Source organism: Terrapene carolina, unplaced genomic scaffold (assembly GCF_002925995.2).
Source record: "Terrapene carolina triunguis isolate 2854851 unplaced genomic scaffold, T_m_triunguis-2.0 Scaffold191, whole genome shotgun sequence".
NCBI classification, from domain to species: domain Eukaryota; kingdom Metazoa; phylum Chordata; order Testudines; family Emydidae; genus Terrapene; species Terrapene triunguis.
The window spans coordinates 10990-26942 of NW_020664542.1; the positions used below are offsets into that span (position 1 = coordinate 10990).

General features: G+C 42.7%; 1 protein-coding gene across 2 annotated transcripts; it reads right to left on the reverse strand.

The window, feature by feature from the left end:
* Positions 1–534: 534 nt before the first annotated feature.
* Positions 535–15055, reverse strand: TMEM183A (transmembrane protein 183A). Of its 2 annotated transcripts, none has more exons than XM_026654375.2 (6): positions 14882–15055; positions 8265–8424; positions 6868–7048; positions 2634–2714; positions 1705–1860; positions 535–974 (listed from the first exon to the last, which is right to left on the reverse strand). In XM_026654375.2, exons 1-6 carry the CDS (start codon positions 14946–14948, stop codon positions 789–791), a joined length of 831 nt encoding a protein of 276 aa, XP_026510160.1. In that variant the 5' UTR covers positions 14949–15055; the 3' UTR covers positions 535–788. The 2 variants fall into 2 exon arrangements, with proteins under 2 accessions (XP_026510160.1, XP_026510159.1); XM_026654374.2 differs by having other exon boundaries at positions 6868–6916; positions 14882–15033.
* Between the last annotated feature and the right edge of the window lie 898 nt (positions 15056–15953).

Here is a 15953-nt window from a genome sequence, read left to right on the forward strand (position 1 = left end):
CTAATAGCTTTCCCACAGTCACTACCTCCGAACACGGTTAGCTTAGCTCACAGACAATCTTACTCTTCTAACGCCTGAAGTCTGAGCACTTATTAACTCATGCGGTTAGTTTTTGTTTAGTTCCCACATGCCACAAGAGCCTTTCCATTATGTGTGTTTTAGATTCTCTTTCTTAAATAGAGCATCAGGATACGAACTTTTGTAAGTGTTTCTTTGCCTTATCACCACACACATTTAATTTAAATGTGAGCTGTAAAGGCAATCTCTTTGCTTGATCATTTATGCCTTTATTGTGCTCATGCAGATAAGAGATTGAAGCATGACTAGTGATTGTCACTGCTATTCCACTTGCTGCATCAGTGTAGGATAATACTGCTGCATTTGAGTTTGATCATGCTACAGTAAGACACACACTGATTTCATTGACACTTGGTCTGAAAATCTCTCTGACCACATTGGATCTGGAAGCACGCTTTCCGCTTCCTTTGCGCAACAGAACACAGGACGACTTTCGTTAACACCAAAAGGATTTTAAATGAACAGTTTCATGGTGCTCCTTTCAAATCATAAAATGTGAACTTTACATAGAAATGTGTTTACAAATCATTTCCATTTACACTCGATTCTGCTCATTACTGGCTGGAAATTATATACAGAGACTGGCATTGCAGCTTCACTCATTTGTAAGGAGATTGGAGAATTTATTCAGGAAATAAAAATAGGATTTCCCAGTTCCTAGACATTGTCTTCTGCCTGACATGGCTACTCACAGATGCAGTAGGAGCATGCTAAGCTTTCAGAGAAAACGGGTACTGCGGGTGCCACCAATCCAAGAGACGTACACTGTGCACAGGGTCCAGGATAACTTGTACTCCTTGGTCAAGTCGGGGCTTCTTGCCGTTCCGGACAGGAGAATCCTGGAACACCAACCTCACTCTGTGATGTCTCATGTCAGTGCTCACGTTTATTGTGAACTGCAGGGAAGAAAATTGGCAATTTCCTTAATAGACATCTAGGCATTTTCTGGAAGCAGTACCTAATTTCTCTTCAAATACTATCTACTACTGTGAATGCTGATCCCTAATTCTTATTGGACAAACATTTTCTTTGTGGTGTTTTACATTTAAACTTTATATTTTCAAATACTTTTTTTTTTTTTTTAAATTGAGGGCCTCCAAAAAGTATGCTTTTCACAAAAAAGATACCAGAAAGACATCATCAAAATCTGAAAGATCAACCAACTCTCTTCTAAAGTTGAAATAAATGTTATTTGGAGCTTTGATCTTACGGAAGTGCAAAGGTGAGAGAACTTGGACACTATTCTCCAATTCTACCTTTAATACCCATAAGTTATCTAGGGTATTTTAGGTGCTGCTGACTAAGACTCCTAGGCACGATGAGAATACAAATCCTCATCCTTCCTTCCCCCAGGAATGGAGCACATTTCGTTGAAGACAGCTGACAAACAGTCCCTTCTAGTTGGGCCTCGAGGGCTGGTGCCATGAATCTACACCAACCATCAGAGAGTTTAGTGACTTGCAGAAACTAAACCGAAGAGATCCTTGAGTGATGGCCCCAATGCACTAGGGAAATGCATATTAATTAGTCTGCTGGTGCAGCAAGATTTACAAACAAGCGGTAATGACCAGACCATTTTCTTAGTACATTTTTATGGTGCTTACGTGCAGATTTCTTAACACTTACCAAGGTAAATATCATACCCATGACTACTGGCAGGAAGATGAAGTTGAGCGTGGTGATTTGCAGCAGACAGCAGTCCTGATCAGGATTTGTGTGAACATCCTCATACTGAACAGGTGGCTGAAGACCTTTGCAACAGTTACTCTTCAATCTGGGAGGCTTGACAGAACGAGACAGACCGGTTCATTCAACTAAACTGAAGCCAACCAGAAATTTCACTTCATGTCTAGAGACCATCCTGGCTCAGCAGCAGATTCCTGCCTAACACCCAATTGTTCGGGCAAAAGGGTTCCATGTTCAATGAAAACCCTGGGATGGAAGGTTTGCAAGACTGTCTCTTTGAAGACAGACTCTGAAGGCCCTGAAAGGGTGCTCAGTATTATACATTTATCCTGAGTCTGGTTAAAGGAGGGTTTCACAAAGATTACTGTCACCCCGATAAAAGGGTTGGTTAGCTTTGGAAAGGCTTTCCGTGTCAAGAGAGAAAAGACATTAATGCAACACATTTCAAACTTGGGTCCCTAACCGTAGGCCACTAAATCAAAGTGACTGGCTTTTCAGAGGAGCCGAGTCATCGCAACTCCCCACTGAAGGTATTTGGAGCTATAGATACTCAGCACGTTGGGTTAGGGGCAGGCAATCAGCAGCCTAAATATGGACATAGGGATCTAATCCTTTAGACACTCAAGACTGAAAACGTTGGCCTGTTTTAAAGCAGTAAGAATTGCCTCCTGCTCTAGTTTTCCTACTCAGCAGCTCCACAAGTGCCTTACCTGCCCACCTCTGCATTTGGCAATATGTATTTCTTTTACCAGGAGTTCGGATTTTAATTGATCTACTGCGCCCATCATAACAACTCTGGAAGAAAAATCATTATGGCTTCAAAACCTTACCGCCCTGACATTTCAATGGCAAGTGGTTAGCTTTCATACCTGTTTTTTGAATTTGAAGTTAAATTCCCACATAGGTTCTCGTCTGTTCCCTTCAATCTTTCTGCACCAGAAAAGCAAACACTGATATGGGGGGGGAAAAATACAGTAGTCGAGTTAATTATTTCATTTTTAGTGAATTTCAACACAGGCAAAGAGAGCTCAAACTACAAACCACAGGAGCAGCTGAAGAGATGGCAGCAGTCTGGTCCCATTAGTTACATTAATGCATACCTGAGAGACAAGGTGGGTGAAGTAATCTCTTTTACTGGACCACCCACCTTCTCTCCAATATCCAGGGACCGACACAGCTACAACTACACTGCAAACATTAATGCATACCTGGCATTTTCCATTTGTCAGTCAGAAGGTGGCAACCTCACTATACCAGAGGGTGACACAGGACTTGGGCTCTAGCAGTGCTTCCTCTGTTCCGCTCACCCATTCCACATAGAAGAGGAAAGCAGAATGGACTTTGCTCCTCTACATACTACATGGAATAGCCAAATTAAATTGATAAAATCTCAGGTCAATGTATGCATTCAGCTCACACTCAGAACAGAGCAGGAGTGAGGGAGAGCAAACAGCAGATCAGGGAAGGAGAATCAAAGAGAGGCAAATGTTAAAAGCAACTGGACAGAGCAGAAAAAGCGCGGAGGGGGGGGGGGGGGAGAGGGGAGGGGAGGCGCACCCAGAGGTCACACTCCCCTCCATTAGGCAACGTCCTAGTATTTCAAAATCACAAAGCAAAGCTTTGTCTGTACAGTTCAACTAGTGGCTCAGAATATTGCTTCTTTTCTAAAGCCGGATGAATACATGGGGTCCGATGCCTCAATGCCAGAGGCAACCAAAGCCTGGATCTGCTGGCAAAGGTCTCTCAGGTATTCTATAGTGTAATCTCTGACTGCCACACCTTTATACAGCCTTACAGCTGTGAGATTCTATGCCCTGGCATGCAATGCTCCATGAAATAGGAGAGTCTTAGCAGAACTACTGTATTCAGGTGAGGGGGGAGGTTAAATAGAGCCCAATATCATATCGATAAGCTGACAGTGACTGGAAGTTGCAGTCATCTGACAGCCATTCAGTAGCCAATAAGGAGAGAGCCTAGCAAATCTCAGTCCAGTTGCCAGAGAGTAAGTGTTCACATCACAAGAGATACCTTCCATAACAACTGACCTGAAGTGGGCCTGCTAACAGCCTCAGCAGGAAGGGAAAGAATGGCATGCGTCATAGAGAAAACTCCCCTCTCACCCAGAGATGGTCTCTCTGGGTCAGAGTTAAGGCCTCTTCTGGGTCCATGTGGGGAAACTTATCTGCCAATGCTGTACCTGCTAGCTGCAGTCACTAACACTGTCAAATCTGAGATGCAGCACCAGCACTAATTGCTTTCATGGATGGAGAAAAAAAGAGAACAAGGGCTGATGCAAACTGCACCTTTTTAATGCAATTTAATTCTAGTTGAGGTGAGGGACTCATGTAACCCCACTTAGCACCAAGCCTGGGTCACTCCTACTGTGTGGCTTTGCAGTGATACAAGGCCTTTCACTTCACTTCTAAATCATAGTCACAGGCAGGAGTGCTGGAAGGATCTCTGCAGTGGTGAATCCCCTAGAGGTGAAGCACAAAGCTGAAGAGCAGTTAAGCTCAGGAGCATGGGCTAAACGATCTCCCCCACCAGGCAGCAGCGGCAGCAAACAGTTCTAACCGATTACAATACTGACTGCTCCCTGGATCGTGCTTAGCGGGGGGCATGCAGCAGATACTGCTGGGCTTAATTCCATTTGCAGTTGAGTTTGCCTTTCACCTTCTGAGTACATCTACACTGCAGCTGGAGATGTAATTCCCAGGGTGGGCGGACCTACATGCACTCGCTGGAATTAAGTTAACATGCTGAAAATAATAGCGTGGCCATGGGGGGAGCTTAGGCTAGCTGTCCAAGTACCTTCCTACCACTTCTGACTGGGTTACACTCGGGCGGTTAGCCCCTCCTGCCACACGATGACACAACCACTCTATTTTAGCATGCCAGTTTGATCAGAGCCAGTGTGTGTACGTCTAGAGACCCAGAGCCAGCGCGTGCCCTTACAGACACAGCTTCATCTAACAGCTCATGTGATCATGGCAAGTAGTTAAGCACAAAACGGTAAGTACCTCCTAAGGGGCAGAGGATGTCATCCGCGTGTCAGCCGTCCTGCCCTTCAGACGTGCACCGTATGGCCTGCTGCTCCACCAAAAATAATGGGGGTGTCTTTAAAGGGCAAACACTTCTGCTGACACCACAACGGCTCCAGTGTCCCACACAAGCTACGCTAGGAAAGAAGAAAGGAAATTAAAGAGGAAAAGCTGGATTCAGTAATATAGGGGTCTGAGTCTCCCTTCGCTGCATGCACAGTTTACACGAGCATCTCCCATCAGTGTTAACAGACCCCTAGGGGTCTAACCAAAACCCATGAAAGCAAGGAATCGCAGAGGAAATGTAAGGTCCCATTCAATGTACACCACTGCGCCTAGGCATTGCAGCACATGGAACAAAGAGGACACAGTCTGGAGTCCAGACTTACAAGGACATTTGTATGCTTCGATGGATTGAAGTCAGACCTCTACTGTTATTCTAACAAAGGCTTATCGTCATTTAATTTCCTTTTTTAAGTGAATGGTAATAAAAAAGTATTACACGCAAGGAATCTTTACAGAACTATTAGTATGGTAGAAGCACCAGGAGTGGGCACCAAAGCCGTTATGATGTGAACGTGAATGAATCCCAGACACTGACCCTTCCACTGCGGGAGGAGGGGGGTCTACTAATCAGACCAATAGATGGATGGGGTTCAGGCTGCTCTGACGGGTGGTTAGATTCAGAGGGACTGAGACTATAACAGGAGGTTAGTGGAACTGCAGGTTTTTTCCCTTCTTTTTAAGGAAGGCATTGCCTGAATGTGATATTCCTTATTAGGTCAGGGAGCAAACAGGTGCAGAGGCCTTGTGCACAAAAGGCTATAAATGCATCTTAATCCTGATCTGCAGCGCAACCTACCTGTTGCTGCTCGCTGTTCTCAGTCTTATCTCAGGGCAACTTGCCACTTTAGCAGTGTCTTCACGTGGGGAAGGACAGAAGCAGCAGAGATGTCGCACAGCAAAGAAATGGATTTGTTGTAGTTTGCATAGAGCAGTGATACTCAGATCTCAGGGGTTCAGGAGCCAAATCACCCATCAACATTACCCCAAAAAGCCACAGTCGTGGGAATTCATTGTTTTATTTACTCTCACGGCAAAATGACTGCGGGTATTCGACAATTGGTTAATAACACAGTAAAAGCATCCTGATTGGTTAATAATTAAATGATACAGTTTTTTAACATCGTGTGCTGCAAGAGACACATTAAAGAGCTACCTGTGGCTCGGCTCCCAAGCCTCAGTCTGAGTATCAATGGTATAGTGTCCAACCAAAACCCCTCCCCTTGAGACCAAAAACCAAGCTGGCTTGCCACGTGTCAGCCAATAGTAAATTAAAGCCAGGCTAGAAACAGACAGAACGAGGGGTTAATGATAAACAGTGACTAAAGAGGGCTAGATACACAAATGCTCCAAGCAAGGACTGCAGTTTGGTTTTGCCCAATGACACAGCAGACAATTTCTCCCCAGCTTCACAGCCACACCCCAAAGCAGGCACTTGCTTCGCACGCTAGCTCCCCACCTCATGACACTCCCTCCTTCAGAGAAACCAAAGGTGATGGTCTGCAGGAGCGCGGTGTGAAAGGACTCTCCTTTTAGAGGCTGTCAGTGGCATTTGTGATCCTCTGCCACTGACCCAGAAGAAACATTCCAAAATAATATAGTTACAACAGTGCAAGTAGTAGACAAAAATGCCTACCTAGCTCAAATTCCTTTTGGAACCTGGGTTGTGTATAGGAGGGAAGGGGACAATTGTGGATTGTGTCAGTGACAGAGCTTCCATCACTGTAAAATGACATTTTCCTAATTTGTATTACTGGAGTGCTTAGGAGCTACACACCAGGACCCCATTGTGCTAGGGGCTATACAAACATAGGTAATTGATAAAACTTCAGAAGTCAGACTCTTCCTAGCTTCCTATGTATATCACTGATCCAGTGCATTTATTTCACTAGGGTCCATCTGAATCAGATTTATTTCTCTGAAAGGGGAATAACAAAAAGCAGAGAGAGCGTACCAGCTGAACACAGGTTAGTTCACTTCCCCAAACACTACTACTTACGTTGGAATTCTTTAAAGTGCTGGGGGTAGTCTCTGGAACAGCTGGATTCCTGGAGACACGAGAAGCAAAAGGTTCATACATGTGGTATAACGAACGGATGACACACGCACGGAGGCAGTGCAGCCTTTCCATCGATTCTGGCCGTAAACGGAGAGGCAGGTACGCATCCAGAGTGTAGTGCCTAAAGGAAACAGGGACAAACCCAACACCCCTTGAAAAGCCATAACTGTACTGGATTTCAGGTAAATCTCAGGGAGCTACAAAATAAGTGTTAAAGAAGGTGACTGAACAAAGGGGTCAAACTCTGCTTTTATACCACATCACCCACTGACATCTCTTGGCAGTCACATTGCCCCTCCATATATAGCTGGTGTCTGGAGACCTGCAGCCATCTTCAGATTCTACAAGGGCGCCATACTGTTTCTGCATTAGATGGCCTGCCAGTCTCAAAAGGTCTTCGCACCACGATGTGCCAAGGCTGTGAGTGAGACTTAGCAAGGTCTCTAGTATCTTTAGTGTGTGGCACAGCGTACAAAGAGGTTGAGAAGCAAAACAGAAAACAGGCAAGAGTACAAATAGGAAAAGAACGCTGATTTTGTCTGATATATATGCTTAATAATAGGAATAAATGTCAGTCTTCCCAGTGAAAAAGGAGAGTCAAGGATGTGACCAGAGGAAGAAGCTTGAACTTTTGCATAGTGAGCTGACACCTATATGCTCTCCATCTATTCCCTCCTCCTCTTCTGCACCACCTCCCACTTCTACCATCTTCCTGGTTGCCCCTAAAACCCGGCACAGTCCGATACAATGCTTTTATTTTCATTAAGTCCTGCCCCTTGTTAATTTATGGGCAGATCACCGCAAGGAATGCCTGAGACTAAGAGGCAAAACATCACCCAAAAATTAAGCCTTCAAAATGAGGCAATGCCATTACTTTCCTGTAAGCATTTTGTGAGAGATTTGCACACAAGACGTACTCTTATGGGCACGACATTCTTTTGAGTGTTTAGGCCTTGACAATTAGAGCTCACCACATTTTTAAACATTAGACATACAGGAAGATTACAAAATAGTGGTTATTTTCAGGCTGTGAAACAGACCGGATAGGAAGCAAATCTCTTAAGAAATACTATTTAAAGTTCTCCAAACGAACATTTAATAGAAACAGCCCAGACTAGGATATAGGATGCCAATCACCAACAGTTATAGAATGGCAAAGATTTCAGAGGCAAACATGCTGCAACCACATTAGAAAAGAACCATGTCCCAACATCTAGCATGACTGACCCAATGAGGAGATAGATCCCTATTAACAGCTCTGTAGCAAATTCTGGTCCGACACTGATGGACACCCACAAATACTGAAGCGTATGTTTACAAACTCTTTGTGGTCGCACCTTCTGTAGAGTCTGGTCCAAAAGGCAGCAGTGCAAGTGACAGTCCAGGCTTTTTTGCAAATCAGAGAAAACTTCACTGTATCTTCTGGACGTATGTAGGAGGCCAGCAACAGCCAGATGTCAATGGGATAATCCTCTCCAACAGCCTCATCAGGGTTTTCTAAGCATAGCAAACACACATTATGTAACACAGCTCCTGCATTATAAACCTTAAGGCATGCAAATTGAGCTGATTGGCTCCTCTCCGTTGAGCACTATTCTGCAAGTGCTGCACGACCTGCCATGAACACACACACTCTGTAAATGAGGTGGCTGTGGGACAGCACAGAGGCCACATTAGCCAAAGACGGGCTCAGTCCATACGCTTGTTTACAGTAGCTCATCATGAAGAAACTTAAGGCTAGACGCACCTGAACTCCAAAATATTGTTACCCCATAGAGACTGCCGCTCCCTTTGGGTCAGTTCTTTCTTTATAAGAGGCATCAGAGCAGCATTATGGAGCGCTGGTATCTGTTACACCAAATCTCATACAACACTAACCTTCCCAAAAGACTTGGAAACAAGTGTTTGAGGATGGACCATTTTTACATACTAAGGCCAGGTCTAGACTTTACACTCTGTAGGGTATATCTACATTGTTCAGGGGTATGATAAAGCCACACCCCTGCGTGACACCGTTATGCTAATCTAACCCCTGGCGTAGACAGCGCTATGTTGACGGGAGAACTTCTCACAGACATGGAGCACCTATGGCAACAGGAGAAGCTCTCCCATCAGCTTGGCAGCATCTTCACTAAAGCGCTACAGCGGCGCAGCTGCATCGCTGCAGCTTTTTAAGTGTAGACCCACCCATAGGCCCCACTGGTGCTTTAGGGGACCGGTGGGATTTCACTATCAGCATAAACAAAATGTAGAAAGAGAAAGAAACCTATTAGTCATTAAAAAGAACAGGAGTACTTGTGGCACCTTAGAGACTAGCAAATTTATTTGAGCATAAGCTTTCGTGGGCTACAGCCCACTTCATCGGATGCATAGAATGGAACATATAGTAAGGAGATACATATACACATACAGAGAACATGAACAGGTGGGAGTTGCCTAGTTTAAAGTTTCCCTTTTTGACTGTCATTATCTCTTGTGTAACCCACCTTTAAAAGGTGCTTTGTTTTATCTACATTTCAATTACAGCTTTCAGGAAAGCAAACACTTCCAGGAAGGCTTCTCTAGTCATTAACAACCTATTTCCACTCAGACGGAGCTCTCAAAACTGTTCCACTAGACTAAAGTTTCACATACTTGTTTAATTCCAAATGCACCTAGAAATACCTGTGCACAAAGCACGTATATTTTTCCAACAATCTAATACTATCAATGCTGATGGATTTTGCTCAAGTTTTAAAAGTTAAGATACCTTTTGGGACACTGATATCTCAGTAGATTCTACAGGCCTTACTCAGCATTGAGAACTGTGGAAGAGAACTTTCATTTGGATGTAATAAGGGTAGGTAAAAACTGATGATTTTTTTTTTAAATCCCCAAATAGAATTTTTAAAATTAAATTAAATACAGGTGTTTTTTTTTAAATTATCCTATTTAAAATTAAATTTGAAATTGACAACCTGTGTTAAGGCCTAAACCTTTTAAAATATGTTAAAATTATTTAAATTTTACACAAAAAATATTAAGCAGTACATATTTGCTACCAAGTTTTAAAGAATGTCAAGTCACTGGCTGAGCACCTGGAAGCAAAGTTTGTTAACATAAGAAAAGAAGAATATAAGAACGGCCATGTTGGGTCAGACCAAAAGTCCATCTAGCCCAGTATCTGGTCTTCCAACAGTGGCCAATGCCAGGTGCCCCGGAGGGAATGAACAGAACAGGTAATCATCAAGTAATCCATCCCCCGTTGCTCATTCCCAGCTTCTGGCAAACAAAGGCTAAACCAGCTTTTGACATTGCAGTAGCCTTTTTGCAGGTCCAGAAAGAGTATTTTCTTAATTTCAGTTTATTCAACTAGTTCAGTTCAATTATTAGTTCATTCAAAGTTGTGACACTGGTTCGGAAGTTGAAAAAGCTGGAAAGCTTGTTTTCGTCTTCCCCTCTACGAATAAAAACTAGGTGTGAGAGGATATGATCTACTAGCTCTAAAATCTTGAAGGGCATGGCGATCAGAAAATCTGTTCAATTCATTAACTACACAATACTTCCTTTGTTTAATAAATGAGTTTTAAATGTAAAATGTTTTGATAACCTTTTTAATCATCATCCAGTAAATTAGAAAGGAATCAGTCACCATTTTCTACCATGATAAATGTAAAAATTAAGAATCAGAATAAACATAAGTTACGCTATATATTTGTTAAACTGAATGTGTATAGATATAGTGCATCTTCCCGGTTAGCAAAAAGCAGCACCAAATTTAGTGTAAAGGCTGTATTTAGTTGCAAATGAACTTGTTTTAATGTCTATCAACTAGTAAGCATGAACCTTTCTTTAGGAAAAGAACTAAAAAGTACAAATGCAAAACATGATTAAAAGCAATGATTTAAAACAAACAAACATACATCCATCCATCAAGGCTTCTCCCACCTGCTGATTTAAATCACGATGTAGATCAATCCACCCTGGATGTAATGCACGCCCTGTTAGGTTGGGGCTGTCTGGGGCCCAAAGATTTCAAACCTAATCTGTGGCTAATCCTCAAGGAGGGATAGAAGTTGGGAGGAATGATAGTCTTGCGATTAAAACTCATGTCTGAAAGTCCAGGCGATCTTGGCTCTTCTATTGACTTATGTCACTTTGGGCTTCGGCATGTTTTTTCTTCTTTATGACGGTAAAGGAGCATTGTAAAAAACTGCTTTGTTTACCTTGGAAATTCAGGTCCTCTGTAGGCTAAAATACTGAGCGCCCTACAATCTTTAAGATATTTATGCTCACTCACCCCTGGTGACGCAGGGAGGTGCGCCTATTCCCATTGTTAAGGCTGTGGAAAACAGTTTGCATTTTTTGGTTCAAAAGTTGCTGCCACACTTCGTTAAAGTTGCAGTTACCTATCTGGAATATTGCCAGCACGTTTTTCCAAGGCATGCAGCCTACCTTCCAAAGCAGGGCAGCAACATATAAGATACACTGGTTGTCCCACTTGGCTCCCAAAGGCAAGCATGATGGAGGAGTGGCTGGACCAAATTTGAATGATGATGTGACCTGGCGCATGGGTTAGCGATGCCATTCAAATTTGCAGCTACTCTAAAAAACTGTGTTAAAAGTTGTGGTTTCTGCAACAAGATCACAGCCCAGGATATTTTTTTTTTTTTACAGCCTTACCCATTGTACAGACAGAGAGAGAAACTAAAAAGTGACTTGCCCAAGGTCACACAGAAAGTCTGAGGCAGAGCAAAAAACTAAACGCACGTCTCCCAAGTCCTGGAGTATCGCCCTGACCATTGTGCCAGTCCTCTTCTCCTGGAAACTCTCTTGGCCTCAATTTTGCCATCTCTAAAATGGGGAACTGTTTCTTATCTTACAGGACTGCTGTGAAGCTACATTCATTATTATTTGTAAAATGCTTTGAGATTCTCAGATGGAAAGGACCACGTAAGTCAATTTCTTTAAAATTAACTAAAAGTTACTTTATAAAAACTTACAGTTTTCCTCTCAACTACATGCAATTAAATTCTGTTTGAATTTCAGCTAGGATATTAACCATTGCACTGTGAAGCTGCATAATCCTGTATCCACAGCATTGCAGCCAGAGTGGATAAAAATCAATGATTTAAAATAAATAAAAATTGGATTTTCTTTATTTAAATCTGATTTTTTTGATAAAATGCTTTTTGAGGAAAAAACCTATCTAAAGATAGTTTTAATTAAGAAACATTATAGCTCAAAGATATCTCATCATGGAATAGGGATTATAAATTCTAATTCTATAGTATGAGACAATATATTCATGTAATGTTTAAGAAAAGTTTTGTAAATGAGTTCAATAGTTCATGGATTAGGGACCCAGTTTTATTATGGGGTTCCAGGGGCTTCTGTATAGATTATTTAGGTTAACCTTTCTATTTACCCAATGGGACTCAGTGCTCAGTCTAGAAGATACCATCAGAGATGCTTAGCTTTGCAGTTCTCAAACTGGGGATTTGTGTCTCCAGAGATAGCATGCTTGTTAACAGAAAAAGTGTTTTTAAATAAATAAATAATATAATATATAGAGGTTAGAAATAACAGACCTCAACCCTATTGTCCCTCTGCAAATTTGTGTGCACAGAGTCAATCCCTTACCTCTTTCTCAATGTTCAAAGTTTCAAAAAGTTCAATAAATAGAAGATTGTTGGGGGAAGAATAGATCTGGACAAGGAGAAGAAGTCTGGAGATAAATGTGAGAAGGGAGGGACAGGCAGTAGAAACAAAAGTGAAACTGTTTGAGCAGCATATTCCTGAAGTCTTGAGGTCTCTCTGAGGCCAGGTCTACACTACCACGGTAGTTCGACGGCTGGCAATCGAACTTCCGGGTTCGATTTATCGCGTCCGGTCTGGAAGTGCTCGCCGTCGACTGCGGTACTCCACCTCAGCGACGGGGGAGCCTGTTCGAACTAAGGTATGTCGACTTTTGCGTACCTTAGATCGAATTGGGGTGTTAGTGTAGACCAGGCCTTAGTGTAGCCTTCATTGATTTGAGAACTACCATACCATTCTCTCACTAGAAAGGAAAACCTGTAATGGCAGCAGGCCATAAGAGAGACCCAGTTTAGGTCTCATCTATCTGAGTTGTGAAGAATATGTATTAAGGTTATAACAACCAATAAGAATGCACTTTTATGTAGGAATCCATGATTAAATTGAGTCTTCCTGTCTAGTGATTTAAATCAAATCCACCCTGATAGCAGCTATATAGCTTATCTGCACTGTGGTACAACTTACATCCTACTGAGCTGCACAAAATAGAATTGCTGAAACCACAGCTTTATTCAGAAGTGACTAAAAAACACAACTCTGGGTCCTTTGCTCCAAATTTGCTCAGTTGACCCCATAAAAAGACACCCTAACATCTTTAATGAACTGCTAGCCTCACAAACTCAGGCTCGAATCTGATAGTCAAGCTGTGTTCTTTCAGGTTCATGCATTGGCCTGCTAAACCCAGGGCTGTGAGTTCAATCCTTGAGGGGGCCATTTAGGGATCTGGGGCAAAAATCTAACTGGGGATTGGCCCTGCCTTGAGCAGGGGGGTGGATTAGATGACCTCCCGAGGTCCCTTCCAACCCTGATATTCCATGATTGTTGCCAGCAATAAGGATTATGCAAAGCAAATGCTGCTCTCAATTACAGATATGCAATTCTGTGTCTTCCAAGGGGTTTCACAGATGTAATTGAAATCGTAATTTGAAGGCAATGAGGCTGGACCTGATAATCAAACTTAGCTGACAGCTCTTCTGAAGATGAATGAGCCTGAGCAGTGTTAATTCTGTAAGGCTAACAGCAACTAAAAAAAAAGTTACATTTTAACTGTAGCGGCAAATCAACACGACTAATTCCAATACACACTGGGGCTAGCCTGCTAGAAGGTTGTGTCAGTTTACAGTCACTTTTCTGGGTATAACTGCGCTTGCAAGGATGGTGTCCCTAGCCTCTGTTTGCCAGAAGTTGGGAATGAGCGACAGGAAATGGATCCCTTGATGACTACCTGTTTTGTTCATTCCCTCTGGGGCACCTGGCATTGGCCACAGTTGGAAGACAGGATACTGGGCTACATGGACCTTTGATCTGACCAGTATGGCCATTCTTATGTTCTTAATATGAACATTAATCTCCCCACAATGCCCATTTATAGATTTTCAATTATTGCTTAAACTGCTAAATAAGTAACAACAGCAAAAGTTGCAGAGTTAATGATGCTAATGGAATCCCTATCTTTTGCATTTCTTGAACGCTTTCATGTTTGCAGGATGACAGGTGATATCCAAAAAGGGAAGAAATTGGGCTTGTGCTTCCAACTCTTCCACCAAGGAAAAAGTGGTTTTGGCTTGCTTTTTACATTAGCAGTACACAGTCTGGGCTTCTTGTTTTGCTGGAATACTTCTCAGAGCTAGGAGAACATCCCAAGAGGCATGAGAATGGAATCTGTGCAAGTGACAAGGGCAGCAATTTTTAGCCCAACTGTTTAAGTCTGTTTTTGTTAACAGACTATTTAACTCACATTCTTAATAAACAACTGGAAGATAAGCTCTGCGTGAAAGATACAACACCCTATACCAGCTTTCAGAGCTCTCACTCCTGTTCTCTAGTCATTCAAGGAATCCTCCCACAAGAACAGGTAATACCTGATACTTTATAGCAATCGCCACCCTTTATTTTTCTTTAAAGGGGGAGGATTAGGCATGATTCAATCAACTGCAACAATCTACCTTCAGTAAGAAAGGGGAGATGAACCACGTCTCCTACCTAGCATTCCTTTGGTTAAGCGTTTGTGCACACAAGTGCATGCACAAACACTTCACTGAACTCTTTGAAGAGACACATTGCTGATCTGTAAATAGCAGTCACTAGCTTGGCAAACGCAGAAGACGATCCCAGCAAGGACCCTGCAGAGCTGACTGGGTGAGTGAAGGAGTCATACCTTTGTGCCTCTTGCTTTTCTTTTTTCTAGAGGCAGTTCTCTCGTTGGTGCTTTCCTTAGCATCCATTTCATCGCTACTGTCACAGGATTCCCCAGTCACTGAGAGCACTTCCTCAGCAGGAACACGTGAGGCTTCCAAACCACAGAGGGATTTTACTAGAACCAGAAGAAATAGATTACACACACATACTAAGTACACTATGAGAAGTAGCATGAGCTGGTTAGGGTCTACGAGGGCTGGCTGCAGTTGTTTGAGAGGCATCTATATGAGCAATCTTTGCTAATATACAAGAAAGGATATTTCTTCTGACGTCGTAAGAGTGGATGCTTGGTAACAATCCCAATGGCATAACTAGAGTGATAGGGAGTTATGAATGAATCCACCTGCTCCTATGACAGATCTAACTGATCTTCTGCATATGACAGACTTTCTTGCCCTGTGGACCTCTTTCTGCCATTTTCAGTTTTGCAAGGACCATGCCTCATCTCTACAAGGCCTGAATTCATGTTCTATTTTCCTGTATGACAACAGACAGGATGTACTGTCACTAAGGGAAGATGATATGGAACTGTCAGAGTAATCCACCAGGACCCAAGTAAGGGATGCTGTTTAAATCCTAACAGGAAGGGGAGACAGAGAGAAAGGAGATTGTGCTGTCTTACAGCACAAAAGATGTGCACGTGAGACAGATCATGCCTGGGGAGCTGTCACTCAAAGAGGGAGTTTTTGGAAGGGATCACTTGGGATGGGAAGGGGAGAGTCTCTCAAATATAAAAAGGGACTGGTTGGAAGAACAAATTACCAGATATACATTTGAGTTTACTTCCTCTGCTGTTTAGATAGTGGTTGTGACAGACATTGCAACCACATGCAGTATCTGAAGACTATATTATATTAAATTTATGAATGTTCTATCTACCATTGTGGACCAGGGATTGCATTCAACTTCATGGGAAGAAGGTTACTACAACTCCTCTACAAACTAACCAACCTGCCCCAAGCCTCACCTTCAAAGCACTGTCCACACACCTATTTATAGAGTGTGAGCTCACCTCTAGCCCAAGTCTGTTG